General features: G+C 40.5%; 1 protein-coding gene and 1 long non-coding RNA gene across 6 annotated transcripts in view; one reads left to right on the top strand and one right to left on the bottom strand.

The window, feature by feature from the left end:
• Positions 1-26,548, top strand: part of LOC308188282 — a 42,362-nt gene that overhangs the window by 2,590 nt on the left and 13,224 nt on the right. The window contains exons 3-6 of one of the 3 annotated variants that reach the window (XR_013945323.1): positions 4,480-4,551; positions 10,229-10,375; positions 15,815-16,333; positions 19,774-19,931. This is a non-coding gene — a long non-coding RNA (uncharacterized lncRNA). Of the gene's footprint in view, positions 1-4,479; positions 4,552-10,228; positions 12,760-15,814; positions 16,334-19,773; positions 19,932-26,548 lie in introns of those variants that run through there. The other 2 variants (XR_013945324.1, XR_013945325.1) reach the window with 2 other exon arrangements.
• PVALB (parvalbumin) lies at positions 5,965-15,974 on the bottom strand. 3 transcript variants are annotated; one of them, XM_080577139.1, is made up of 5 exons: positions 15,835-15,974; positions 15,325-15,392; positions 13,324-13,456; positions 12,766-12,875; positions 5,965-7,544 (listed from the first exon to the last, which is right to left on the bottom strand). In XM_080577139.1, the coding sequence occupies exons 2-5, from the start codon at positions 15,383-15,385 to the stop codon at positions 7,516-7,518; spliced, it is 333 nt and encodes a 110-aa protein (XP_080433265.1). In that variant the 5' UTR covers positions 15,386-15,392; positions 15,835-15,974; the 3' UTR covers positions 5,965-7,515. The 3 variants fall into 3 exon arrangements, with proteins under 3 accessions (XP_080433265.1, XP_080433266.1, XP_080433264.1); XM_080577140.1 differs by lacking the exon at positions 15,835-15,974 and adding an exon at positions 15,495-15,548; XM_080577138.1 differs by lacking the exon at positions 15,835-15,974 and having other exon boundaries at positions 15,325-15,483.

The following is a 26,548-nucleotide window of genomic DNA, read 5'->3' as shown; positions in this document are numbered from 1 at the left end:
GTTGTAGCATCAATAAAAAGTGGTAAATCGTTATATGTAGAGTAGGTATCTCCACAAGGCTATAAACTTGGTTCGAGTATGCTAATTGTGTTTTGTCCTCTCTGCTGAATATGGAACGAGGGACAGATTTCTCAAGGACGTGTTCAAATCCACATGGATAAAGATAAGGAGAGTTTATGGGGAATAATTGTTCTGAATACGTCTGGAAAAATTCCAGCTTGAATCTTTATTTGTTTGCTCTTGTATATAGTAGATAGGAAAATCAGAGTAACAGTTCTGTATTAGACTGCACTAAAAGATGATAAAGCTAGGAAAAGTGCTGGGAACAAACTCCCAAAGCTATGTCCCAAAGCATTAGACCTGGGCTGCTGATTTGGGATCCAAAGCCTCATACGGACATCTTCATGTAGTAGAGATCTCTGAATGGGGGTTGTAACCGTGACAGACTAAAGACTTATGGCAGCCCTCTGTGTGGCCTGAACCTCTTTCATATCCGAGTACGCTCTTCCTGGAGCAGCCATTGCTGGGCTCTTTTGCACGGTGTTGTGTGTTGGGTGTTTCAATGCCTGTGAGCACTGAGTATGCTTCTGCATTGTGGGGCTGTGGCTGTACAACTCAGAACATAGGAATTTATGATGTCCTCAGATGAGCTATCCATAATTCCAGTATGCCATTCGTTACGTGGTGACGAAGATCATGATATCGGCTAGGAGTCATCTTTTTGGTTCTTTGGCTTCTGTCAGTGCTTAGAAAGCAGCTGCTAGGTTTACACTAATGCTACTTTCTGCATTAAAAACTATAAGGCAAACTAGATTCAAATCTAGAAATTTAATAAAAAAAAGGTGATGTTTTGTTTTATGTTGTGCTGGAGTTTTTAGGGTTTGAATTTTCCAGATTTTCTCTGCTGCCATGACAGCTAGATTTTTTTTTTGCCCTTGCTGAAAACTGAGTCAGCCACGTGACTCCAGGAGCTGGAGCTTTAATGGGGTATGGAGAAGAAAAATACTTGAGACTCCTAAAAAATTCCAAGAGTCTGCAATACTCTGTTTTCTATCATCCCCTTTTGTCTAAAAGGTTAATTTTTAGGCACAAGCTTTTCCATGTTATCCATGTCCTTTCTTTTCAAGGTCAATTTATTACAATGTGTTTATGTTGTAATAAAACCTCTTCATCTCTAAGCTTTTCAAAACCTCCCTCTAATCATCTCCAATCCTTTCTGCTCTGGATATCCATCTCCCCAAGTCCGAGACCCTGAATTTCTGTGTTGTTCACCCTCTTGTCCCTACCTTAGAGCTTTCTCTCTCCATGTATTGTTTGTTTCCCTCTCCTACTTCAAAATCAAGTCTCCCCCTTGCAAATTCCCACAGCTGTGCACACCAGCTACTTCCTTCCCATTTGCTGTTGAGCCTTCCTGGATGAACTCTTCATCACTTTTGTAACTACAGAAGTAGAGCCTTGGTTCCTGCTTCTGATAGTCTTAAACATCTGGGCTACAGCATGAGCTAATAGAAATTCTGAGTGAGTAGGATCCTGAGCTTGTAAAAATAGGATATGTCCAGGAAGAAAAAAAATTACATGGGGAGCCCTTCATTGTTACCTGCTCTGTGTTTTGTATTCGTGAGACCAGATTAAATTTTAGGTTAATTTTGACCTATCAGGCCTTCAGTGAGAAATAATTCAAGTTACATTATACCAGTTATCTTCCTTTGGAACATTCAAAATGAAGATACACTTGAACACTAGGATCCTCAGCAGGCAAAAAGAAGATGTAGACTCATTAAATTTATGGGCAAATGTCTCTTAAGATTCCTCTGCTTTACTAAGAAGGCTATCACGTGTGAACAAGAAAGTTAATGCATGCAGGGAGGAACAGAAAAACACTGGCTCCAGTAATGGAGGTTGTTACAGAACATAATTGAACACTGACTGCAGCAAAGCTAAAAGGAGACTTGCATTACAATTACATAAAATCTTTATTTTTTCCCCTAACCTCTGATTTGAGCTGTCTGACTAAGAGCAGGTGCTGGGCAATAGCTCAATTTCAACAACCCATTGCAGCTGAAGGAGTGGATGCAGTTGTGCTGTATCCAGCAAAATTGAAAATTACTTTAAGAAGGGCGATGGAATGCAAATGTTTTAAGACAGAAAATCTCCATTCATCTACAGAAGGAAGCCTAAAATTAGCACAGCCACATAATTCTGATTTGTCTCTATATTAGAGCAGTAATAAGTGCTTGATAATTTTTTATTACCTATATATTTTAGTATCTAGTGATATATATATATATAATTTTAAACTGCATTGCATTGTGAAGCTACTGGAAGCGAAGTTTGTTAACAATTAAGATATTAGAATTTAGAAAACAAAACAGAAACCCCGCACCCTTCAAGGCAACATTTCTAAAACCCGAAAATGACTCTGAGCTGTTCGGCTTCTCAGCAACCCACGGCCCTTCCCTCCAGTAGCGCCTCCCTGTTAGCCAGTTGACCCCTGTTCCTCTGTTTCTTTCTGACCGTCTCGAAGCTCTACGGTGGCAAAGTTGGATTTAATGGGTAGTTACCGTGTTCTTACCACCAGAAGCCCTGAGTATCCATTTGTTAATGCCAGCGTTGTAGCACTGTAACTCTAGTGAAACCAACTGGGGTTTTGTATGTGAGCCGTTAATGGCTCAAGGCGAGCATCCCCTGGAATTACAAATTGTAATAAGAGTTGGCCATTCTCATTCAGGCAGCGACAAGATCCTTTCACTTAGATTTTCCTAGACGGAAGACTAAATAAGTTTATTAAAAAGTATCTTTTGTAACTGAATGTTCCACAGCCTGGTTAAGTGCCCCCCAGTGTTTTCATTTATATCCTTATATTATCATATCTTTTATATTATTGTTGCTATTTCAGCTCCTTCTGTTTGTCTGCAGCTGGAGAAATGACTCTAGTATTTGTATTTGTAATAATTTCTGCCTTTAAAACTGTATCAAGCTTTGTTGCGTTATTAACCAGGAGAGCACTAACCAGAAACATACCTCCTCCCCTGTGAAATAATTGTCCCACACTAAAAGATCCTACGGTCTGGGAAAGTTTCGACAACTGGTCTCATTAGCACAGCTAACCCCCTTTAGAAACATTTTGCTTTGCGCTCACTTATTTAGCAGAAAAGTTGTTTTAGATGTTGGAGCTCTAGCATGTCTGGGATTTCTCAGGTGTGGATCTCTTTGGAAAAGAGAATTTGCCAAAATATTCTTTCAGAAGGAAGGTAGGATTGTGCAGCAGCTCAGGTTCAGGCAAACCTTAGCAATGAGAGAGTCCAGGACTTGGAGGCGGTATTCTAATTACTTGCATGTGCTGAAGTCTGTGCTCTTGTATCTTTGTTACCTGTGGTTCCTGGGTGGTGGTAGCACAAGAACGCAAGCACAAACTGTAATCACAGCTTCATTTTGGTGGCTTAATGTATGCTATAAAATTTCTCTTTCATTTGCAATTGGTTTATAAATAAAAACGTGTTCTCTATCCACTGACCACTTAATTCTCTGCCTGGGATTTTGTAAATTCATAATATTTGGTGTTGAATTATTTTACTGAGGCAGAACTTGTTTATAATATTGTGAAATGCTGTAATTTTTAATTCCATAACAAAATATTAACTGTTTCAGATGGAATGTTGTACATGTTTAGATACTAGAGTACAGAGGCTTTGTTAAAACTGTGTGTAGCTGGAAAGGAGAGTGTGAACTGCATTTCCAATCACTGAAAGTACTTAGAAACTAGGGAAAAGTGACCTTACTTTCCCCCAAAAGACGCAAAGTCAGAAAAGGCAAAAGAAGCAAATGAGCAAACTTTGCTTTGATGAAGTGAAGAGTGGAAGCAAACATGGGACGTTAGGCAGTGATGAGCTCAGGACGAGTGGATAGACAGTAATTATGAATTCTAGCTCGGTTTCTGCAAAATGAACAGGTGTTATGGCCTCCAGTCCATTGATTCCCAAAATAAGGCATGTGGAAAATTGCTGATCCATGAAACTCCATTAAAAGCTTGGCAGGGCCTTGTAAAGCATGAACAAGTATGAATTTGTTGGTTAAAGGTTTGGTAATGGTAAAATGGTGCTCTGAGAAATGTTAAGAGTTGGTGATGGTCTATCGGTGTACATCTTTTTTGTTAAATCGTGATGTCATTTGTCAGGAAATCATGTTTTGTCTATGACTTGAGGATTTGGCTCTTCCCTTTGAGCTGCAGCTGAGAGAGAGCTGTATTTCTTTCCCAACAATATATGATATCAATATGAACAAGTAATACCTTTTTCATAGGGGTAAACATGATTTACATGCCTTAAATCACCCAGATGCCTTGTTACAAACCATTGGCAATGTATCTAACGAAAGGATGTGTATAGTTTTTTTTTTTTTTTTAAGATTTTGTCTTCAGTGTGATGGTTGGAGGTGTTTTGTTTTGTTTTGTTTTTAGTAACTTGTACTCTATTACAACAGGGAAGAAAATTACAGAACACTTAGTGTCCATGACAAAGATGATGATGAAAGATGCCAATTAAGAAAATTAAGGTAAATGTTTCCTAGAGAAACTTAATTTCTCTGCTTTGCTTGTGCATGTGAAAATTAACACATCTTTCTGTATGAAATAGTACATCACAGGGTAATGTGGACTTTTTTTTTGTATTTGTCAAGCATATTATAATCTACACTCTGCTGAAGGTCCAATTTAATTTTGTAGCAAATTCATTTTTCTTCAGTTTTCAAAATAATTTCTGTGACAGCCTTAATGACGTGAAAATGAATGATATGAAAATGAATGATTTAATACAGTTTATATGATGTTCTATTTTATATTTTACTGTAACTTTAAAATGCTGGTTTTAATTTTGCTGCATTGTGAGCTGCAACTAGGTAACTTCCACCTAACAGAAGCAGTTGTGAAAATTCTGAGAGTTTTTCTTAACTGGAAATAGAACAATTCAAGATTTGGGGAAGGTCTGGAAGCAACATGGGAGGCAGAAATAAGAATCTAAGATAAACACTGAGGAATTGACAGTGATAGTAATAGTTAAATAAATGATAAAACAGTCATTTTATGTTCAGGCAGAAATGTATTTTTATTAGGCACCTGTGGGTTTTTTTTGTTTGTGTTGTTTTTCCTCTAGTGGTAAAAGCACAAAATGTTGAAATTTGAACTTTGAATTTAAAATATAATAACAACAATAACTATTTAAAACAGATTTTGAGAGTTTTGATGGTATGGGGCATCTAAGTATGGTATTTGCATATTAGAACAAACTGAACAAATGTGGCTAGTCAGGTATTAGTTTGTGTTTAGAATATTAAGTACTGTCTACCATGAAAAGTGTAGGTGCTATTTTGAGTGTCTCTGTACCCATTGTAAGTGGTATGTGTATTTTAACATTTTCTATATGAAAGTAAATGGATATTTCTTTTAATCTTATCCATTACTGTGTCGTGGAAATTTTTAGGTCAGATTTGGCCCTGAGTGTTGCTTGTTCAGCAGTGGTTGAGGGAATAATGGGAAGAAAGACTGATGCAGGAATCAGTGGGGTCTTCAGACTTGTACCAGTAAAATATCCCCATTAATGTTTCTGTAACATATTTTATTTCAAATAATTTCCTATAAATAATTTTTTAGACTCATCAATGGCTAGGTTTATTTACTCCTTTTACTATTGTGCTATTTTTTGGTACAGCCCTGGAAAAAATTAGTTTTCATGCCATACAGAGATGTATTAAATATAAGTCCTTGCTTGTTCAAAAATAGACAGAGAATATAAAAAGCTTCGATTATATAGTGATTTTTATGGCAATACTGTGACTCCGTGGATCTTTATTCATGATACTTCAGTAGCTGGATTCCTAATGTTTTTCTGTACCGCAGTATACTCTTGTAATTATGCTTTATTACCACTTGAGGTCAGCAACTGCCGAGAAAAAAATAAACAAACTGCTTCGTTGCAATCCATTTTCATTTGCTTTATTTGGGTACTTAAAAATCAATACATTTTTCACATCCATATATACATTGTGCAAAACCAGAGGATTTCTTTTGAATGAGCAGCAGCTTCAGCAAAAAAATCTTCCTTGTAAGTGGCTACAGAGTGAAAATCTAGAATGGCTTTAGGGATTGTTTGTTGGCTTTGCAAGTAGCATTGGTAATTGCCGTGGCAGAGAATGGTATTCTGTACAATGTGATGGTGACAGTGTTTCTGTCTTACCTTTTTTTTACAATACTAATTAGTGATAATCAGAATGGAGCAAGGTACTATTGCTGCAGGGAAGAGTTCGGAATCAAAAAAAATGTCAAATATCCTTCTTTTTTATTGCAGTAGTAATCAATGTTCTGTCAAGATGTGGGGAAAATGTTGCCTAAAAGTGATTTTTCCCCCCTCATTTATTCTTTGATTTAAAAAAATAAAGAGAGAAAAAAAAAAAAAAAAAGAAAAAAAGCAGTAGCTTGGTTTCAAAGTTACTGACCAGGATTTGGGAAACAAGGCTCTGCCATAGGCTTACTATCAGTTGCTTCCTTAGCTCGAGTCTCAGTTTCCTGTACTTAACTCAAAGGAAGATATTTACTTTTTTTTTGGTAAAGTTTTAGAAGAGTTGTTTTTGATGGGATTTTTGTGATATGCTAGTTTAACAGCGGGAGTGTCAACAGTAGCATCACAGCCAAATCTTGGTGCCCCCTTTCCTGAAATTCCTAATGCTGTTTCTCCATTCTTTCTGTCCTAGATAGTTGTTTAAGACTGCTGGTGAATATATCCTGCATTTCAAAAGTGACCGTATTTTAATGGATTATGAAGTTATCCCTATCCACGATTGGCACCGATTGGTATTTCTGTCAAATCTTTTAGCCAAAAATCCCCCTCCACCAGGCAAATTTAGCAAATGGTGCAAATAATTTACTGATCGCCAATAATTTACTGATCACCAGCATGCAGCAGGGAGGATGTAGGCTAACAATTAGGAAATACGTTTTAGCTGTAACATTGATTAAGTCAAAAGAACAAACTGCCAAATGAAGTTGGGTAATTGCCATCACTAGAGATTTTCCAGGCTATGAGTAAGCATCCATCTAGTAGGGATGGCTTAAAAATAATGAAGTCCGTTCTGCCACGTTTCGGAACTTGAACTGAATTTGACTCATTTTATGCACATTTTATCCCAAATGATTTTTTTTTTTTTATTATTTCTTCCCACTTTACCCTAACTAGGGATAAAGCAGCAGGGGGGTCAGCAGAGGGAGGGGGAAGTAGAATTTTCACTCGATGTGTGTCAAGCCTATATGACATAAGTGATAGTGAGAGAGAATAAAGCCCAGACTGATGTGACCTTTATTATTTTAACAGTGTCTTTCAGCACAATTACAGAGTTGCAGGATTGCAGAGAACAGAGCTGGAGTATAAAATAACATAAATAAATAGAACAGGAGCCAAAGCAGTCAGCAGGAGGTGGTTGGAATTGGGCAGTGAAGGATGGGTGAAGGGTTTGCATTGGTTAAAGCCTTTATGATTCAGCCACCATAGTTGCAAATTCTGGAGAAAGGAAAAAAATTAAAATATTTAAAAAGGAAGGTGTAAAGAGGGAGGAAGCATATTACAATGATTACAGAGTCACTGATGTAGCAGAAACATCACAATAACAGAACAGCAAAGAAACCCAAGTTAATTAAAGTGAAAGTATGACTTAGGAAATCTTATAGTGACATGAAAGAATTTTCTGAGGGTAAGGGAGAGGAACGCTATACGTGCCAGACTGTCAAAAATGTCCACTGCTTTTCATGTGAAGAACTTGATTACTTTCCCATTATTCCTTTGTAAATCTCAATGGGATGAATGCAAGAACTCAAAATTTAATTTTGCAGTCAGATAAATTTCCTTTATATCAGAGTTTGGCAAAGAGACTCATTAATGAGTCTTTCAGAGTACTTGTGTCCCTATATTATAAGTATATTACATTCAAACTGGATTTTGTACTGGCAAATTGATGGAAAATGACAGATTACAGAAAGAGCAGGCTGACTCTGCTGTAAAAACCTGCATAGCAATCTTGACCACAATGGTGATAATGAGAGAAATTCCTGTGATTTCATAAGGTCTTGTAGCTTTTACTGGTGTTATATCCATAATATTTATATAAATGTACCTATTTGCAGTTTGGGATTATTTTATGCTTTAATATATAGAATGCCTTCCAGCAGGGTGATAAAGCATGGAAAAGGCACATTTGTATCTCAGTAAGTAGCTGCCTGGCCCGCTGCACTCTGTGAATATTGTATTACCCATGGAGGTTAAAATTCCTAACTCCATCTAACCTTGGACCATTCACACATGAGGATACCTTGAACAGTAGTTGTGTGTGCCTCAGAGCGTTAAAAATGAGAGGCTGGAGGGAATCCCAAGAAGGGAAACAAAGATGATAAAAGGATTAGAGGATCCACAGAGTGGTTTATGGGTTTAACATAATCAGCTGAGAAGAAAATGACAAATAGGGCAGGTAGCCATCTGTAAAGGCTCAAGAGGACATTATTGAAGTTTGACATAATGAAGAGTAATGCCTTTCAACTAAAAGAGGTAGAAGGCAAAATTAGGCATATTAGAGAACATTCTGATGTTCAACTGAAAAATGCTCATCTCTAAATCAGTGAAATCTTTACTGATTGGTTTGTACGAACAGATAGCATTATTGATAGACATGTCCAGAAAACATTTTGCCAAATACTGACAAGCCAGACTAAGAAATAAGTGTCAGAGGGTTTAAATTAAATCCACAATTGTCCATCATTTTGAAAGATGTAAATCCAAATTAGGATTAGTTATGCAGATTACTTAACATAAAACATGCATAAATCCTGTACATATTGGGGGTACATAGATCGAAAGTGTTGCAAACTGAATTTAAGAGATAACATAAAGCACTTGTGATAGAAACCCAGACTATTCTGGGCAGAAAAGGAAAATAATGATTATTAAATCACTGTATGAATAAATCCTACAGCGAGAAACATGAACTCCCAGGGATGAAACCTTTCCAAAAGGGAAAACTAACAATGCATATTCTATTAGAACAAGTTGTCGTACTTGCTACTGCTAAATTAAATCCTTTTTAAAGCAAGTTGTATCTACAGAATATATTTGGAAAAGGTTATTTAACTTGCAGCCAAAATTTTTCTATAATACATTATGATAGTGATATTATCACTTAATGGCAATATATTTCAAGGGTACTTTCTGATAGCCACCAAACCGTAAAATAGTCCTTCATGAATAACTACTATGCACTTTATACTTTTTCCAGGATTTTCAATGTACTTTAAATATTTCAGAGATGTTCCAGTTGAATAATTTCATTAACTAGTTTGCCATTTATTTTCATATGAAGGTTAGCTCCACCGCAGGCAGGTTGTGTTAGAAAGCATATTCATATATGCAAAACTCCTGAGATAAGGCACTATACACTAGTCCCTGCATGTTGGGCATTTTTGTCAATGTTTGTTGCCTCTAAATGGCCTGTTAATGAGACAAATCTTCTGACTGACTGCATCCTCTTCTCCAGTCGCAACTTGCCTTCCAAACAAAACTAATAATGCACACACAGTAGTTTTCAGTTACAGGGTTCTAGACTATTTTGTCAGGTAAAGTAATTTTTCTGATCAGACTTTGTAAAAATATATGTTATCAAATCTATTTAGGAAACTTTGTAAACAATGACCTGAAATAATTTATTTCAGAAACATTAGAGCACAAAGATGGTTAAGAAAAGAAAAACTTCCCAGAGGTTTTTTCTCTTTTGTGATGTCTTTTATCTGTGTCAAGGTCATGATTTACCAGTTGTAATTTTGAATGTACGATGCCTCATTTTAGGAACTTTTAAAGAAAATAACTGAAATATTCATAAATATTTTTAGAAGTTGAATTGTATTGAGTAAAAGACTTTGACTTAGTCTTTTTTTTTTTGATTTGTTCTATCTTTGGTGCCCACTCTTTGAAAATTCTCTATGTACTTTCTCAAGTTTATTGAAAAATAAAAGGCAGGGTGTGCTTGTCTACTGCTAGCACTCAGAAGAGATTTCAAAAAAACATTTTGAGCAGAAATTTTCATTTTTGTTTCTACCTCTGTTCTGACAGTGCTGCTTCAGCATCATTTCCCAATCCAATCTGAAAGCTAATGTTTGTAGTTTTATTAGGTAACCTGGATTTCACCTGCATTTTTTTTTCAGATTCTTCACCTTCTGTTCACGTCAACGGAAAACGGAGGGGGCTTGGCATCACACAGAAGGTGATCGTGTCTTGCATGAACAAGCTACACATTTTCAACTGTTTGAAACTGGTGGATCAACCTCAAATTACAGATCTTGAAACAAGTGGTAAGTTGGCAAATTAATTTCAAAGCTAAACAGTTTTGCAGAAATTAAGAAAGTCCTTAAGCAGCAGACCTAAGAGAAAAAAGTGTACTAACCAAAGAAATGCTGATTAGGAAGTTGAGAATAGTGTTTGTGATGACACAGCTGAAATATGATTCTATGAGGTGGTAAAAAATCCAGGAAGCCCATCTGCTATGGGCTGAGTTCAAGGGATAGAGTTCAAGGGCCATCTTGTGAATTAGCATTAACTGCTGTGAAAGGCTTCATGTTCATGCTCATTTAGTGACATATGAGGCTGATTGAAACAAGGGATAAAGGTGGTGCCCTGACAAGGAAACAAACCAATGGTTTGTAAGAGAAATAAGCATTACAATGTTGAATTTTAATGTGATGTACACTTCTGACTTCACATTTTATTTAGGTAGGCTGTTATAATCTGGAATTGGATTTATGAACCAAAGGAAAAGTTGTGAACTATCTGTCATCCTCACCCTTTGGTCACAGTCCCAGCTTTTATCTTTGCATGTATTTCAAGCCTTTCCAGTGTAATAGCTTGTTGTTGGATTCATGTTTAAGAAACAGAAAAGGAACGTATGCTTTATAGTAGGGATATGGCTAGAAAATGCAAAATGAAAACAAACAAACAAACAACTTTCATTCTCATTATCTAGTGTAAATTCAAAATAATTCCAGCTCAGAATTAAGGAAGAGTAAAAGTTGCAGAAGAAAGAAGTAGGGAAAAGGGGAGGTGTTTCATATTGCCTTGTTATTAGGTACCAATTTTCAGGCATTGTTTCAATTAAAAAAAAAAAAGTTATAGTCAATCTTGCATCAAAATATTAGTGCTGTGTTCTTTCATATAAGCCAAAATGATTCTGCAAAGTATTTATTTTATACCAATTGAGGTAATTTTTTGTTTGCAGCCTTCTGGGAGTAACTGAGAATGTATCTGGTGTGAGGTTGCCCAATCAGCTGCAAGCTTACTTACCTGAATCAAGTTTTCTTCTGAAAATTGTGCCCACTAATTTTAGTATCAGTGCCACTCGTTTTAATGGGAATAAGGAACCATATAAAATAGCATATGAAATGTCAGATAATGACACACTCCTCAGGCTCAATAATGCTGCTAAAGTTTAGCAGAAATTTCCCCTGGATGCTTCACAATTGCTCCTATGCAACCATAATATAATCATGATGTGATAAATAAAGAGGCTTTAGACTGGAAACAGGATCATAGTCACTGATATGCCAGTGTGCTATGAACAGGCAATTTAGCTGATATATCACCTGACTAGCTTCTGTGGATGATGGTATAGGCCATTTTTTCAGCTTCTAAACTAGGAGACAATGTTAAATAACCTCATTATTTCTTTTATTCCTTTCTTAATTGCTTTTTATTTGGACATAATCTCAGAGATAAGGTAACAGAAATTTTTTTTTTAAGATACCTTTAGATTTCATCCTATCATATGGCTTATCAGTATGGTGAAAACTTAGCAATTGCCTGCTGTCTGGGTGATTTAGTACTCTCACTACAAACCCCTGCTATTATCTCCTGCGGTGAGGAAAGATGTAATTCAGAAATGCATCTCTTCATGTCTCTTCCAGTGTGTCTCAGGGATACTGGGGGGGGGAGAAAAGGGGGGGGTGGCGGAGAAGGAGATTTTTTTTTATGGGCTAATTTGATTCATCCCAAGGGGGAACTGAAAACAGCAATATTTTTTTTAGCAATGTTGTGAGAGGAATTTTTTCCCCTTTCAGTTCTCATATTTAAAGAAAGGGAGCGATAAGCTTTCTTAGCTGTGAAGACCCACATAAGCACTAGCAAAAGCTGGATAGACTGTTATAGTATAGAAGCACCATACCAGACTGACTGTACTTTGAATTTTAAGAACATCGTGAGACTTTGGATGACTTAGCAAAGCATTAGTTTTTTTCTTTACTAATCATCAAGGAGAAATGCAGATATTCTTTCAGATCTTTAGAAAAATCTGCAAGATTTTTGCTTCTCTTTTCTAAGTTTTATAGTCATGTACCTCTGTAAAGTCTCAGTGCCCTGACCCTCACCACACTGAAATCAACAGAAAAATTAAACTGATTTTAAAAGAAGTTGTGTCGGTACTTAGCCTTGTGCTGTAGTGTGCCTTAACTACATCTCGGTTTCTGTAAACTCTTGCCCCCTCTAGTGTCAGAATTCAGCTCCTGTTTCCCCTAAAGCCTGCAAGTAAGGTATGGAAAATGTAGCAAGACTTCACATCTCATTAAATCCGAATTGTGCCCTTCAGAAGGTCACAGCCCCCAGTGTTTCCTAGAGTTACCCAGTTCTTGTTATGTAAGAGTGATATAGTAATATTCGATTTTTACTGTCAAAGTTTATTTCTCTAGTTACATACCATCAGCGCCAATTTTACCATCACCGTCCTTATCTCCAGCAGCCAGAAGAGCTTTTGTTTCTTTGTCTGATAGGTCTCTGCCATCTGGGGTAAAGCCCTTCAGTACAAACCTAAAGAGGAGGCATGGAAAGGAAAAAAAAAAAAAAGGAAAAGTCTTTAAGTCTTTTTCAGAAAGGTTTTACTTTGTATTTATTTGCATCACTGTTTTGATATATGAGGTGGAATCCAGATGGATATAACCCTCTTTTTTTTTGTCAGTCAGGAAGAGTGCTTTACTCTGAAACTTCATTTTAACTGAAGAGCTGTCTGTGGGGTATTGATAATCCATGTGTTTGAGGGATCCTGCAGTGAAAGCTACAACTAGTACCTCCAACACACTTCAGAACATATAATCAGCAAACAACTGATTATTGCACACAAATGCTAGGCAGGAGATTGAACTGTATGTATGTATTATCTAGGGATCTAGGGTATTGTGGGCGAAAAAAAAAAAAAAAGAGAACAGGGAATTAGACTCTTAAGGTGAGATTATTTGAGAAAGGACATATCTTTACTTACTTTAATTCCTCCTCCTCAATGAAGCCACTCCGGTCCTTATCAAGAATATGGAAAACCTTCTTCACATCTTCTGGGCTCTTCTTTTTCAATCCTACCATCTCGAAAAACTTCTTGTAGTTAAAAGATTCAGCTGCTACAGTAGAGGAAAAGCCAGACAACTGCTGAGAAAAATCATTAAAACATATACACATACATTTTCTTCCTTACTGCTGCATGTCCTACCCTGGGAGCCAAAAGCACATTCTAGCCTAGCTGTGGCAGGAGCTAGATATCTGCACTGTAATAGTCCATGCTTCACAAACACTAATTTAAATATACAAAGGGTGAGAGGGTCAGCGTCTCTGTTTTGCAGATGAAGAGCTGAGCTAGAGAGGGATGGAGGCTTGCCCAAGGTCACGCAGAAATTCTGTGGCAGAGTTGGAAACTGAAGTCTAACCTGCTTGCTCTCATTTCAGTGTCTTAATCCCCCCACTCCCTTTTTTTCCCCAAAGTTTTACACTAAAACAGTCTTCTGAGACTGAACCCTGACTGTTAGATCAGTGCCACTTTTTGACATTTCCACCCCTGGAAAAAAACACTCTTACTCACCCACGGAGCCCAACACTGACAAAATCTGTTTCAGAGCACATGGCTATTTCAGTTCTGTTCCATTTTTCCTGAAGACTTACTCGAAATCAGAGAATTGCATTTCTGCCTCTAAAGGTATGTGCAATCGTGACTTGTAAGCTCAGGCACTGCAAGGGAGCGCTGTGCTCTGCTGCCTGCAGGACCTTGTAGGCACAATCACCGGGGAGAAAACAGAGCCCTGGAAATCGGAGAGGGGATAAGTGGGCTTACCTGTTCCACCTCTCCTGTCCTTTAACCGCACCTGCTTTTGTCCCGCCCATGTAGCCTTCAATCTAACAGAGTGACCTCCAAGACATGCTGTGGACTTATTTATTTATTTATTTAAAATGCATCCTTATTCCTACCGCAGCTTTTCCCATTACATAAAATTAAGGAGGCTCAGTCATTCGGGATCTGCTTGACTGAGATCTGTCATTAGTTGCTCCTAATTGCGTCTGCTCCGGGACTTGGAGACGGCCCTAGAAGAATGGAAGCTAATGAGAAAAACAGCTGCTGGATGGAGCAAAGCGGTTTGTTGGTCCCTGCGCCTCTCCGGCTGCTGAGTTTGTTCGGGCTCGGCGGGTTTTGCACTTGCGCCTGGTTGGGAAGGTCACGGCACAGACCGGGAGAGAAAGAGGCTGATATCCCGGGTGGTAGGGGCAGCCAGGTGGTTCGGGGTGCAGGGAGCAACCTTAACAATCTGGGGCTCCGGCAGCACCAAGGGGGTTGCTGTCATTTTTCAGGGGTCTCCATGAATAGATGAGATAGGGGATATCTGAAATCTGGAGGAGTCTGCGAGGGATGTAAGGACCGCTGCAGCCATTTGTCCTGCAGAAAGCTTCTGCAGCCGAGCAGCGCACCCGCTTGCTCTGCTACTGCTGCCTTCTGCTCCATCCCGAAAAGCAAAGCCCACCCGGGGGGGGCAGAGAAAGTAAGAAAAGAGCGGTCTCTTGTCTCCTTGAAACGCGAAGGAGCAGTTCTGCAAGACTTGAAACTGAATGTCGGGGGTGATGGATAAGCTGCCGCCGTCCACGGCTGGCTCCCCTGTCCTGCATCAGGACGCAGTCCGCCCTAGTTCGGCCAGGGTTTTGTTCCCTCAGAAAGTCTCCTGTCGTTGGAAGCAAAGTCTGTCTGCAGTTCCTGCTTGCCTCCCTTTAAAAATGAATGAGTATTTCGCCTCTGTAATGTGCAGAGCAACTTTGCTGAGGATGCAGCCCTGCGCTTGATAAACCTGTCATGCCTCCGCTGCACTTCTGAAAACACATCCTCTCTGATATTTTATCTAGCCGGATCCTCTAATCTTCCCCGAGCTGAAAAAAATCCACTGCTATCCTAGGCTGAGGAGACGAAAGGGAGGAGAAAAAAGGAAAAAAAAAAAAAAAAAAAAGCACTCACCTGAAAAGGCTCCCACAGCCTTCTTGATATCCTCAGCGCTGAGCACGTCAGTCATAGCCATCCTGCAACTGTTTGAACAGGGAAGCAAGTGCGAAAAGATTAAAAAAGTGCTTTTCTCATCATTTCTGCTCATATGACCAAAGCTGCAGTGCTGTGTGGGGATGGCACACCGGGAGAGGCTGGCCCGGAGCCAGCTCCGTTAGCGGCGTGTGGCCAAGTGCCACGGGGCTGGGTCGCCCCCCGGTCCCGCTGCAAGGCGGGGGGGGGGGGGGGGGGGAGGACGGGGATGCCTTTTAGTAGGGCTGGGGAAGGGAGGGAGGTAAAAAGGGGGAGGGGGGGTCGCCCCCCGCGGGAAATTTGGAGGCTGAGCCTCGCTGGAGCGGTGCCAGAGCGGAGGGGGAGTTGTGCCAAGGTCAAGTTCTCGGGTGCGGTGGAAGAGCCGGTGGTGCAGAGCCGGGTCCTTTTAATTTTTATTTTTTTTTTCCTTTAGGAAGTCGGGACGAGCTTTACCGAGCTTAGGTTCGGTGACGAGCGAGGAGCTGCGGCATATGCCAAGCTTCAAGCCGCTCTCGGGGTCGGCGAGCGAATGCGATGGAGCTTTGGAGCATTTGCCGTGCCGTTCAGAGCCTCGAGACGTCTCCCCCTTCTGCCTCCCTCCCCCCCTCCCCTCCGCACACCCGTTCCTTTTAGACCTCGTTTCTTTCGGGCCACTCCATATTAAGCATCATCCTCGCTGAATTAATTATCACATCCCTGCGAATCCCACAGCTCCCGTTTGTAATGCACAATATGCTGCAGAGCCTTCCGCGACACGATGTGGCGAGGCGAGACGGGAGGTGACAACGCGCTCGTGCCGGGCTCCTGCGCAGCGCCGGGGGCCTCGGGAGGGGACCGGGAGCTCCCCGGCATCGTCGGAAAAGCCGGCACCAAGCCCGAGGAAGCCCAGCCTGTTTTCTGGCTTCGCTTTGCCCCAAAAACCCGTGCCAATGTTTCACAGCAAGCGCGGCAGGTAGCGCAACTCGGGCTGAGGGATGGGCGGGAGCCAGCAGGCTGAGGCAGCCAAGGTTTTAGGGCCCTGTAGTAGGGCAGAGCTCGGCAGGAACATTATTGGCATCTCAGAGTGGGCATCTCAGAGTGGGCATCTCAGTGTGGGCATCTCAGAGAGAGCATCTCGGCTTTAGGAAGGACGTGGGAGGGAGGCAGCGTGGCCGCAGCATCCCCGCGCTGCTCTCAGCAGATGCAGCCCGGCCCCACGAACGCGCCGGCCCCATGTCCTGAAACGAGAGAGCGGCCTGGGAAAGGAGGAGGAGGCTGCTGCGAAAGCTCTGCTTTCCCTCGGTAATCCCTCAGCGCTTTTTTTTTTTTAAAAAAAAAAAAAGTACGAGCCGCCAGCCTCTTCTCCGCGGCCCAAGTTCAGCTCCGACGGGTGAGTCATTAGCGTGCCACTGAGCGCAGAAGGACGGAGGAGGAGGTGACATTGGGGTCCCTTTTTTTTTTTTTTCCCTCTTCCTTTTCTTTTTTAAACAGAGAGCCTTCGTTGTGGGAGGGACTGTCATTCTTCTCTCCTTGTTTTTTTTTTTTTCCTTCCCCCTATTTCTATATATTTCCTAGGATACAAGAGAGGCTTTGTTTTCTCCAAGGACAAACAGCGGTGATGGATGGGGGAGCAGAGTCCACCTCCCTAGGGAAAACAGGGCAGGGCCGGGGCTGTGCTCGGGGCCCTGCCTTTAGCGGGGTTGAGCTGGGAGGATGGGGCTGGGAAAGCCTCGCGTAGCCCAGGTTTAAACCCGGTAGCCTGTTTTACACGGGTCAAATGCGGTCCCATCAATGCATAACTCTTTATGAGAGATATCAACGTGCTGGTTGCACGATCTTCTGTAACTGGCGTCTGTTTATTTCTGCTTAACCGATGGAAGGGAGAAAAGCCCCTTCTTGTTTCCAGTGGAGACGACTCCAGCCTGACCCGACATCCTCATCCACCTCTCTTTGCCAAGCTCAGCATCGCTGCGATCTGCAGAGGAGCCGGGCTTCCCTCTCCACGCCTTCTTCGCTTTCCTACGACCCTCTTGCAAGCCCGTCGCTGATGTCCCCTCTCCCTTGGAGCCCCAGCGCCTCCTTTCAGGTCCCTACAACCAGGGGTGGCCGCTGCCCATCCGCCGGGCGAGTCGTGTTTCGGTGTCAGCCCCGCTGTGCTGACCACGCATCGATTTTGGAGGGCTGCCCCTGCCAGCAACACAAGCCTCCTCCTGCGCGCAAGGGGCCTGAGCGTGGAAAGAAACGAGTGAGAGGTGCCAAAAAAAACAAAACCCGCTTTGAGGACATCCAGCAGCCTTCTAGAAGCTCTGAACCTCCAAGCTTTAGTCAAGGCTGGTATGTTATTCTGATAGAAAAGGCGTTTCACGAATCGGCAGCTTCACGCCCGACCCCTCGCCTTTTTTCCATCATCCCTCCGAGATGAGTGACGCGTTTTTCTTTCTTGCTGAGGTTTTGCCAATTTTGCTGCCCGAACTATTAGCAAATTCGACACCGTGGATTCCCACGTTGACTGTAGAGAAGCTTTCGTATAGCTCAGCTCCCCCTTCCACTAGAGCCAGAACGCTGGTACCCTCACCAAGTAAACCATCATGGAAATGAAGTAGAAATCAATCCCCCCCTCGCCCAAAGCAAGCTTGTCAGGGACAGTTGAATGAACAGCAAGAAGCCGCCACGCCAAAGTTCAAGCTGCAGACAAGCAGAAAGCCGGGAGTTCTTTGCAAAGAGGGCGGCACATCTCTTTAATCTCCCTAATGAGCACATCAAGGAGAGCAAATCCATCCCATCGCTTATAGCAAAGAGCGATTTTCTTTCTGCCACGTGTTTTGGAGTGGTTTTTTTTTTTCTTTTTTCTTTTTACCTGTGGTGTATGACTGAGCACTTCAGCAAATCCTGTTCAACGAGCCCTCGAGTTCTCGTTCACTTTCTCTCCTCTCTTTCCTCTTTTGTTATTTCCATTTTCTCACTTTCTCCCTGCTTTTCATCCTCGCTCCCCCTCAACTCGTTCACCCATTTCCCTCTCCTAATGGCCCTTTCTTCTCGGTTGGAGTCTTCTCTGCGGGAAGCCACTCCTCTGTGTTTGGAAGATTTGCACCTCTTTGTCTCTCGGGTTTTGGTTGTGGGAAGGGCTCTAGGGCCGGAGGGATGGAGGAATTTCCTTATTTATTTCCCTTCAGGCAAAGGTCCTGGGCTCCTGCCGGGAGCAGGCGCATCCACGTTGGCTATGGAAGTCTGAACGTTTTCTTGCTACTTACCTTTCGGATCTCTCCCAAGGAGGCTTGAACAGATTGTTAGATATGGAGGTGGTCAAAAAGAGGTGAATCTCGGGGTAGGAATCCCCCTTATATAACCTCTCTCGCTCCTTCTATTTTCGGCAGGTGATACCCACTCCTCAGTGGTATCAGGTATTCAGGGATTTTGGTGACGGTGTCACATTTATCTTTCCCTTAAGTAATCAAGGAACACTATTAATAATCCTTGGCACTCACCTTCCCTTGGCTGTGAAAACCTATTACCTCGGCAAACCGACGGGGGAACTTTATTGATACGGAGAGAGGCAGGAGGGCTCTTCATCTCCCATCAGACGAAGGCGGCTTCAGAGGGACCCATCGCGATGAATCAGGTTCAGCTTGGGAGACGGGACTCTGCTCAGAAGGAAAGGGCCAGGAAGATGCAACCATCCGATCAGAGAGAAGAAAAGCAAAGACATTCAGGAGTTTGTCCTTTTTTCCCTCCAGCTCTGGCAGACACTGCTCGAAACAAGAGGAAACAGCCCTAAGCTGCCTCCCGCACCTAAGGCTGCAACATTCAGCTCTCCCTTCTGGCCTTGGCAGAAGGCAGAAATACTTTTATTTTTAATTTAATTTTCTTTTTTTTTTTTTTCTTGTATAGGCCACAGTCAAGATGTGGTCCTCTTTACCGCAGGGTATTCAGGGAGGTGCTTCCTGCAGGCAGCAGCGAGCTCCGTTTGGGTAGTGCTGGTTGTTCATCCTTCCAGGGGCATCCAAAATTTCTGATCTGGGCCTCGCTGGACAAGAAATCTAAAAAATTTACAGCCTGAGCTTACCTAGGAGAGGCGGAGGGTTCTAAATGAAGAGTTACAATATATACAGGCATAATAAGTTGACTACAAGCTTTTCAGCATATGAATTCTCTTTATGCCGAATTGCATATTTGGGGGAAACATACCTTTGAAGATGCTTCTATTTTCTACTCTATCAAGCAATAGTAACAATGCTAAAAATGCCATTGAGACCTGTTCGCGGCTCTGTAATCCACCAGGGGACACTTTTCTTGATCTTTAATGTTTTTTTTTTTCTTTTTTTTTTTTTTTTCTGGCAAGGGGAAACATTTTACAAAGGGCTGTGAATCATATTTATCTGGAATATATTCTTAAGTAACAAAGTATCTTTTCAGTTGCAGGATGCAAAACCAACAGCTGGTAGGTTAAAAAGTGACCAAGGCTGTTGTGATACAACTGAAATTATCTTCCAGGAAAGGCAGGTGCTGCAAAACTGAGATTGGATTTTTCTATCTTGATTAATTGATCCTAGAAGCGAGGAAAGATAATTGAGGTACGTATGGGATTAGAATATTTAAAAATATTTTGCTAATGGCAGCATCATTTTGATGCCGAGTTCTGTGAAAAATTGGAAATTCTTCAGGAGTTTTAGATAATTTCAAAAGAGGGACGCTTTATTGAATCAAATATGACAAGGGTTAATTTAATCAGTTTAATATTCTCTCTCCTGTATATTTGTATTACATTTCCTTTAGTGGTCTTCGATTTTTGCTTGTGCTACAGTTAGTGAGGAAAGTGATATTACATTTCAGGTAGCCTCCTTTCTTCCTCGCTTTGACAAACACTCTCTGTGCCCTAGCGTAGAGAAGGTGAGACTTTGTATTTAATTACCTTGTGAAATCACTGATTCTTGTGGGTCCACAAACGGTGTGCTGCCTTTGGAGCAGTATGATTCACAGTACGCTGTTAGCTACGTTCAGTGATGTGGAGTTTGCATTACGCTTTCGCATATTATACACCTTTGATGTAGTACCACGATTAGATTCTGGTTTAGAGATACCAGCATCTCGTGGTTATTAGCAGGATGCCACATTTGAAATGTGCTACCATGTGGTAGCAGGCAGAGCAATATTTCCCTCTTATCTTCTTTTGGCAGCTTAGAGGGGATATGGATTGTAGGACTGTCTTTTTGTCCACCAGAGTGTGACTTCCATTTCTGTCTGATCCACTGGAATTAGTGCCTTTGTCCACTGGTGAAAGGAGAGCAAGTGCAGAGCTAGCCATGATTCCTCTGTGTAATTCAGCCGTGAGAAAGGATTTCCACTAATCAGGATAGCTTTCTTATCCATTTACTCAATTCCCGCTAATGCTTATTTACAAAGAGAAGCAGACTTATGACCTCCTCGGGCAGATAGTGAGGTCTGTGTTATATGTCAAGATGTCAAGTATCACATTAATTAAAATGTTTGCTCTTTTTTTTTGGGGGGGGGGGGGGAGAAAAATACATTCAAAATCTGATCCTTCTAGGTTATTAGTACAAATCTGGCTGAAGCTGAAAGACACAGCATCGTGGCAACAGGGCATCTGATCACTCAGAGTTCACCCATGTGAAGTGATAGAATTTAGGAAGGATGTTTGTCTTACAGCAGTCATCATCTCAGTCAGGTTCATTCAGGAAAAAAAAAGGACTGGGCTTCCCCTTTGAGATACTTAGACACTGCGGAGCTAATTGGGACTCTCATCCATTTTCACTTCTTTTTTTTCACTTCTGCCACACAAACAACTGTGATCTGAGTAATAAGGTGCTTCAAGTCCATATCAGCCAATGAATTTTTGGTCTTAGCATCATGTGCATTACTGGCACTTTAAAAAGGAAGCTTATCCTGCTTCTATCTTCTGCGTCTAGTACATGTAAGCCATATGACATCCCTTATTTGAAAGCATATTCTAAAATTCAGAGGTTTCATTGATAAAAAATGTGTCTTGGTTGCCAGTTAACATTTCTCCTATATTTTTAGCTTACCAGTCTTTCATATAAATTTCTGTATTAGTCTTTTTTGTACTGTCTTTTTCACTGTTTATGCCTTCCATTTGATTTTACAGTTATAACATCCTCCAGTCCTTGCGTTAGGTGGGCTATGGCCTCTATAAAGAATTACCTGTTTTACATCTTTCCTCATGAATCAGTCTCTCTAAACCTGTAATATTTTTTTTCCTGTTTGTTTTTGGTATTCTCACAGTTCTGTTGACATTTTTGTGGTACTGTGGTGCCCAGCATAATACAGAGTTACTTTGCTATCTGAGCTTGTAAAATATTCTAAAATATCTGCTATAGTCTCTAACCTGTTCCTAGCATATAAGCCAAGAATGATAAATCTGGTTGAATTTTCTGCAGTCCAAGACACATATGTGACCATCCACATTGTATTTAGATTTGGAAACAACTCCCACAACCATTTAAAATCTTAAAATAAATAAATAAACAAATATTGCATGCCTGCTGTATATTTCAGAACATCTTGAAGCATTTTATAGTCATCATTCATTATATGGGAACCGTTTCATCTTCCTCTACAGCAAAGTTCAGCAGACCTCACCTAAGTTTAGAGGCAGCATAGGAATCCTTACAATGGCATTATTTTCTTTGGTGTTTTCCTTGTACATTAGGATGTAAGTGGATGCTTCTTCCTCCTGCTCTTGCTGTCAAACTTGCTCCTTCTTACAGTATCCCTGGTATATAGTCCTCTTTCATATTACTTCTAAATAAAGGAAGGAAGAAGTGTCATCTTGCTGTTTTTCTTATCTGAAATGAGATGCTTTAGCTGCTCCATATAACCATAAACCATACAATATTGGGGTTCTGGATTCTAGAAATGCTGTACCAAAAGTCTTTTGGAGAAGTGGGAGTGAATATTAGTTTTAATTAATGTAACACAACAGGGAGTTATTAGGAAGATGAAATATCATTGCCCACATTAGAAGTTGTCCAGAATTTTAGGGCAAACCTCTCCTGGAGAAAGGAGCACTAAACCTTTCATATTGGTGAGTACAATTTGCAACTTTTTCAAAGGATGCATATACATAGTAAAGGATGTAGCACCTATTAAATGTATTCTGGCAAACTGTTTGCCAAGGATTTTGTGGTGCTGACAGCTTTAATGTGTTGAAGAAGGGAATAGTCAGATTTGTGGAAGAGAGCTCCAGTGAAGGTTACCAAATTTATACAGGCCACCTCCAGCCTGGGAAGTTCCTGAGAAAAAGTGGTTGGGATTTGGAGTAGGATTAGGGAAAAGTTTCATAATGTGTTTGCCTTTTGCTTACATTGTTCCAAAGGCTTTTATATATGTCCATGGTTAGCAACAGGATTCTGGGCTAGAAGGAACTTTTTCCTCCCCTGCCCTCCCCCGCCCTCTCCCTTCCCCGCCCTCCCCCTCCCCCCTTCCCCCTTCTCCCTTTTCTTTTCTTATGATCCAGTGTGGTAGTTCTTAAATTATTTTCCTTGGTGTAGTTTATGATAACCACGTGTGTGAAAAGTGGAAGGATCAGATAGACAGAATGTATGTGAGAAATGCATCAGTTAAAAGAATGACTCACAGTATCCATAGGAAAAAAAATGTTTGCTTCCTAATAAAAAAACAGGAAACTTCTGTCCTTGATTACTGTGACTTTTTGCTTATATGCTGCTTTTTGCTTCTTATCTGTGTTCTTTAGGCTGCATATGAGCATTCCTGTTCAGGTACACATATATTTTACGATACTAATCTGTGACTGAAAATGTCAGTTGTTTTGTATACTAATTATCATTTTGTCCTGCCAGTTGTAGTACATCAGACTGCTTCAGGCTTTTTTAGCTTCTATTACTACTTAATAGTCCTTGCAATGGACTGTTATTTGGTTTGCCTGATAGAAGTTTGTACTCCTAGGATCCAGTTTTAGTGGTTCTGTTTTTACACGACTCCTCTGATAATTGGCTCAAAAGCTGAAAATAGCAAATGGCTACAACAGATACCCCAGAGGCTAGAAGTAGGTCACTAATAGTCCATGCCACCATTGAGTTTTGGGAATTCCGCAGCTTGTATTGCAAATTATGTGGAAAAGAAAGTGAAATGTCATAAGCTGTATCACCCAAAGGAGATAATACAAATAAAAACCAGTGATAGGTGTTTCTATGTAAACCCCCAATGAGAGCTAGGCTCAGATTACCAAACAAGAAAAAGCTAGTGCTGAAAGAGCAGGTCTGTGCATCCTAACACCTTACAGCAACGCTCAAATGGATACTTACAGCAGGAGAAAAAAAGCTGTTAGTCCCAGTGGGAAACCCTGACCCCAGGTTAAGAGGATGGAAACAGTTGGTTTTCTTTACAAGACACTCGTGGGTATCAGACATTTGTCATAACTGACACTCTGGTGTTGTTCACACTGGGATGGATAAGCCCATGTAATTATTACCACAGGGGTTATATTCTAGGAAAATTAGCACAGCAGAAAGATGGCTTCATTACTTATTCCCATTTATAATAGACTGCTGGTAGGAGAGCAGTCGAAGCATTTAGATCAGGGAAAACAGCTTTTGGGGAAATATGACTTCAGTTTTAGCAATTGGAATCCTGTGGTAAGCCAAATTTTGTTAGTTATTTGCTAATGAATCTGCTGTTTTTTGTTGGTGTTTGTTTTTGTTTTTCTCTTACGTTTTTATAATTTGTTTCAGAGTTGTTAGTGCACAGTGAGATGTATTTAAAAGTCAGAAGTTTGTAAAGGATTTATATATTTCTGGGTAAACTGAGTAGAAATAATTCCATAGCAGTGATGCTTAAATGGCAAGTTTGGGCTTTCCCTGCCAACCTCTCAAGTGGAAAGTGCTGGCTAAGAAAGTCTATAACTAACATCAGAAAAGGAGCACAGTTGAGTCAGCTGTTTGTTTATTGTCAATATTTCATTAGAAAAACAATTCTTCCATTTACAGAATTGGTAAATGGGATGTCTTCTCAGGTTTAGGTCATGATTTCAATCCAGCCGAGGAGAATATCAGTAAATAAAAGTAATTATTCAGTAATATTATTTTAGTCACCCTGATGAAATGAATTCAGCAGTCCCACTTCAGATGTTAATATACAGATGCACACAAAACAAACTTACTGGCACTAAAGAAATATCTCCATGTAGTTTGCAGATTGAATCAGACTCAGACACTGAATTCTCCTATACTTTCTCTCCTTTATCTCTTTAGGTTGCCTAAAGGGAGGACTGCAGGAAGAAAATCTCTAGTTTTACTACCTGTACTTCTCACATGAATGGACCTGCACTGGTGTTACTGATCCAGCAGCACTCTCTTCTGCTGAATCTGGGACTCCCTTGGTTATATATAAAATTGAAATTTCTAGCTTATCTTTTGTAACGTCCTTATTCTCTTGTCTTCTCAGAAGAAAATTTATCAAAGAAAGGCTCTCCTGCATATTCCTAAAGGGTAATGACATCTTCCCTGACATTACCAATGTAACACAACTTCTTACAGTTCTTTTTTAGACATTCCTTTTGCTAATAATCTCATCACCTTGTTAATAATCTTATGTAGGAGGATTTCATTTTTTCCTAGGTAGTGTGAAAAAGTTTTACATGATTTACATGATCTACACTATTATTTGAAAAAAAATAATATTGGACTAAACCATGTTATAAAAACTCACAGTGCCTTTTTGCATTCTTCACATCTGAACTGATGCTCATTATGGGCATATATTTTGTTCTTGGATGTTAATATTTTTGGCCACCTCTTATATAAATTATTGCTAGGCCTTTTTGCACCTCACCTTTCAAAACAATGTGAGTCTTTCATGTTTAGGTAAAAGAAATGTAATCTAGAAGTGGAGCATCAAATGTAGCATGTGGTACAGACTTGACTGATATGCAACAGAGCTTTTAGCTTGTGTTGTGGTGTTTTCACAGCCATTTGTAACAGGCAGTAACTCCTAGGCACTTTGAGTTTTGATCTCAGTGGGACACTGAAGCTGTTGTCTTGAAGAAGAGTGAGATATTTTCAGTAAAGGGATTGTTAATATCTTGCTTTTGGATCAAGCAGAGGCTTGCAAGATGAAAGTGATGTGCTATTCGGCAGCATTTTGCCTCTTTGAAATGTATCATCTCTGCTATTTTTCTGCGCTTCTGCTGACATTTCTCCCCTCTACTCTGAGAAAGAGAAAAACAAGTAGCAGGTCATACTGAAAACCCCACTAATCTTTGAGCTAGTTTACCTCCATATCTTCCTTTACTTGTCTGACTCTCTTGGATTTTTGTTTTCCAACAACACTTTCTCCTGTTAAAGGGCAGAAAACGTAAACTCCAACAGATTAACTGATTGCATGAGACCACACAATATAGTGGTCTTATGCAAGGAACTGAATATTGCATCCTTTCTTGAGACCGTATCTTCAATAATGAAGCATCCTTTTGTCTTTTTTTGTTGCTTTGGATCTTAATCATGAGAAATACAGCCCACGAAAGTTTCACTTGGGTGGAGCAAGGGTATCCTCTTTCACAGAGAGGATCTGTTTGCTACTCAGCTTCTCTGCTACCAAGTTCACCCTGTGTACCACACAGAATATGGTCTCTTTTCAATGGGGCTTCCCTTGCCTTTTCTTAATAGAGATGGATTTTTTTTTTCTAACTATTAACATTAGTCATAGGCATGTATAGTATAAAAATGCTTAAAGCTGTATCCGCGGGAGGCAGGGGAAGGAAAGTGGCTCTTCTTTATCTCAGGAGAGAGAAAGTTTGCTAATGCCCTGTGAGGGAATGACAGATGATTTCTCTCTCAGGTTACACATGCTCTAAATCCTCTTCACCATTTCTCTCCAGCAATGGGGAGACCAGATGCTACTGTAACAGCACAGAGCTTGTGCGAATCCTTTACAAGGACCTTTTATTACTGCTATGAGTAAAAACAAGTGACTTGCATAGCTGTTCTCTATTTTTAGAGGGGTTTATGTTTCTGAAGGACATATTTGGTCCCCTTACGTGGCTTTGGATAGTTTTCTGTTGGTGACTTATCTTTTTTTCGTTCTTTTAGTGATATGGGAGGACGAAGGTGGGAGAAAGCTAGCGTCTGTTTCTCTGAGCTGTTGTGATGGAATTTGTTAACCTGACATTTTGTATGCTGTGATGTGCCCAATTCCC

Source organism: Anser brachyrhynchus (genome assembly GCF_964034855.1).
Source record: "Anser brachyrhynchus genome assembly, chromosome: 1".
NCBI lineage: Eukaryota > Metazoa > Chordata > Aves > Anseriformes > Anatidae > Anser > Anser brachyrhynchus.
Note: the sequence above shows the minus strand (reverse complement) of the source record. Positions and strands in the feature narration are given on the sequence as shown.

Coding starts and splice junctions, on each gene's coding strand:
- PVALB (XM_080577138.1), bottom strand. CDS start 15,457: ATGAGCAGAAATGATGAGAAAAGCACTTTTTTAATCTTTTCGCACTTG. Junction 12,876..13,323: donor ATTGAGGAGGAGGAATTAAA/GTAAGTAAAGAT, acceptor CCTCCTCTTTAG/GTTTGTACTGAAGGGCTTTA. Junction 7,545..12,765: donor TGGTAAAATTGGCGCTGATG/GTATGTAACTAG, acceptor TCCTTTCTCCAG/AATTTGCAACTATGGTGGCT.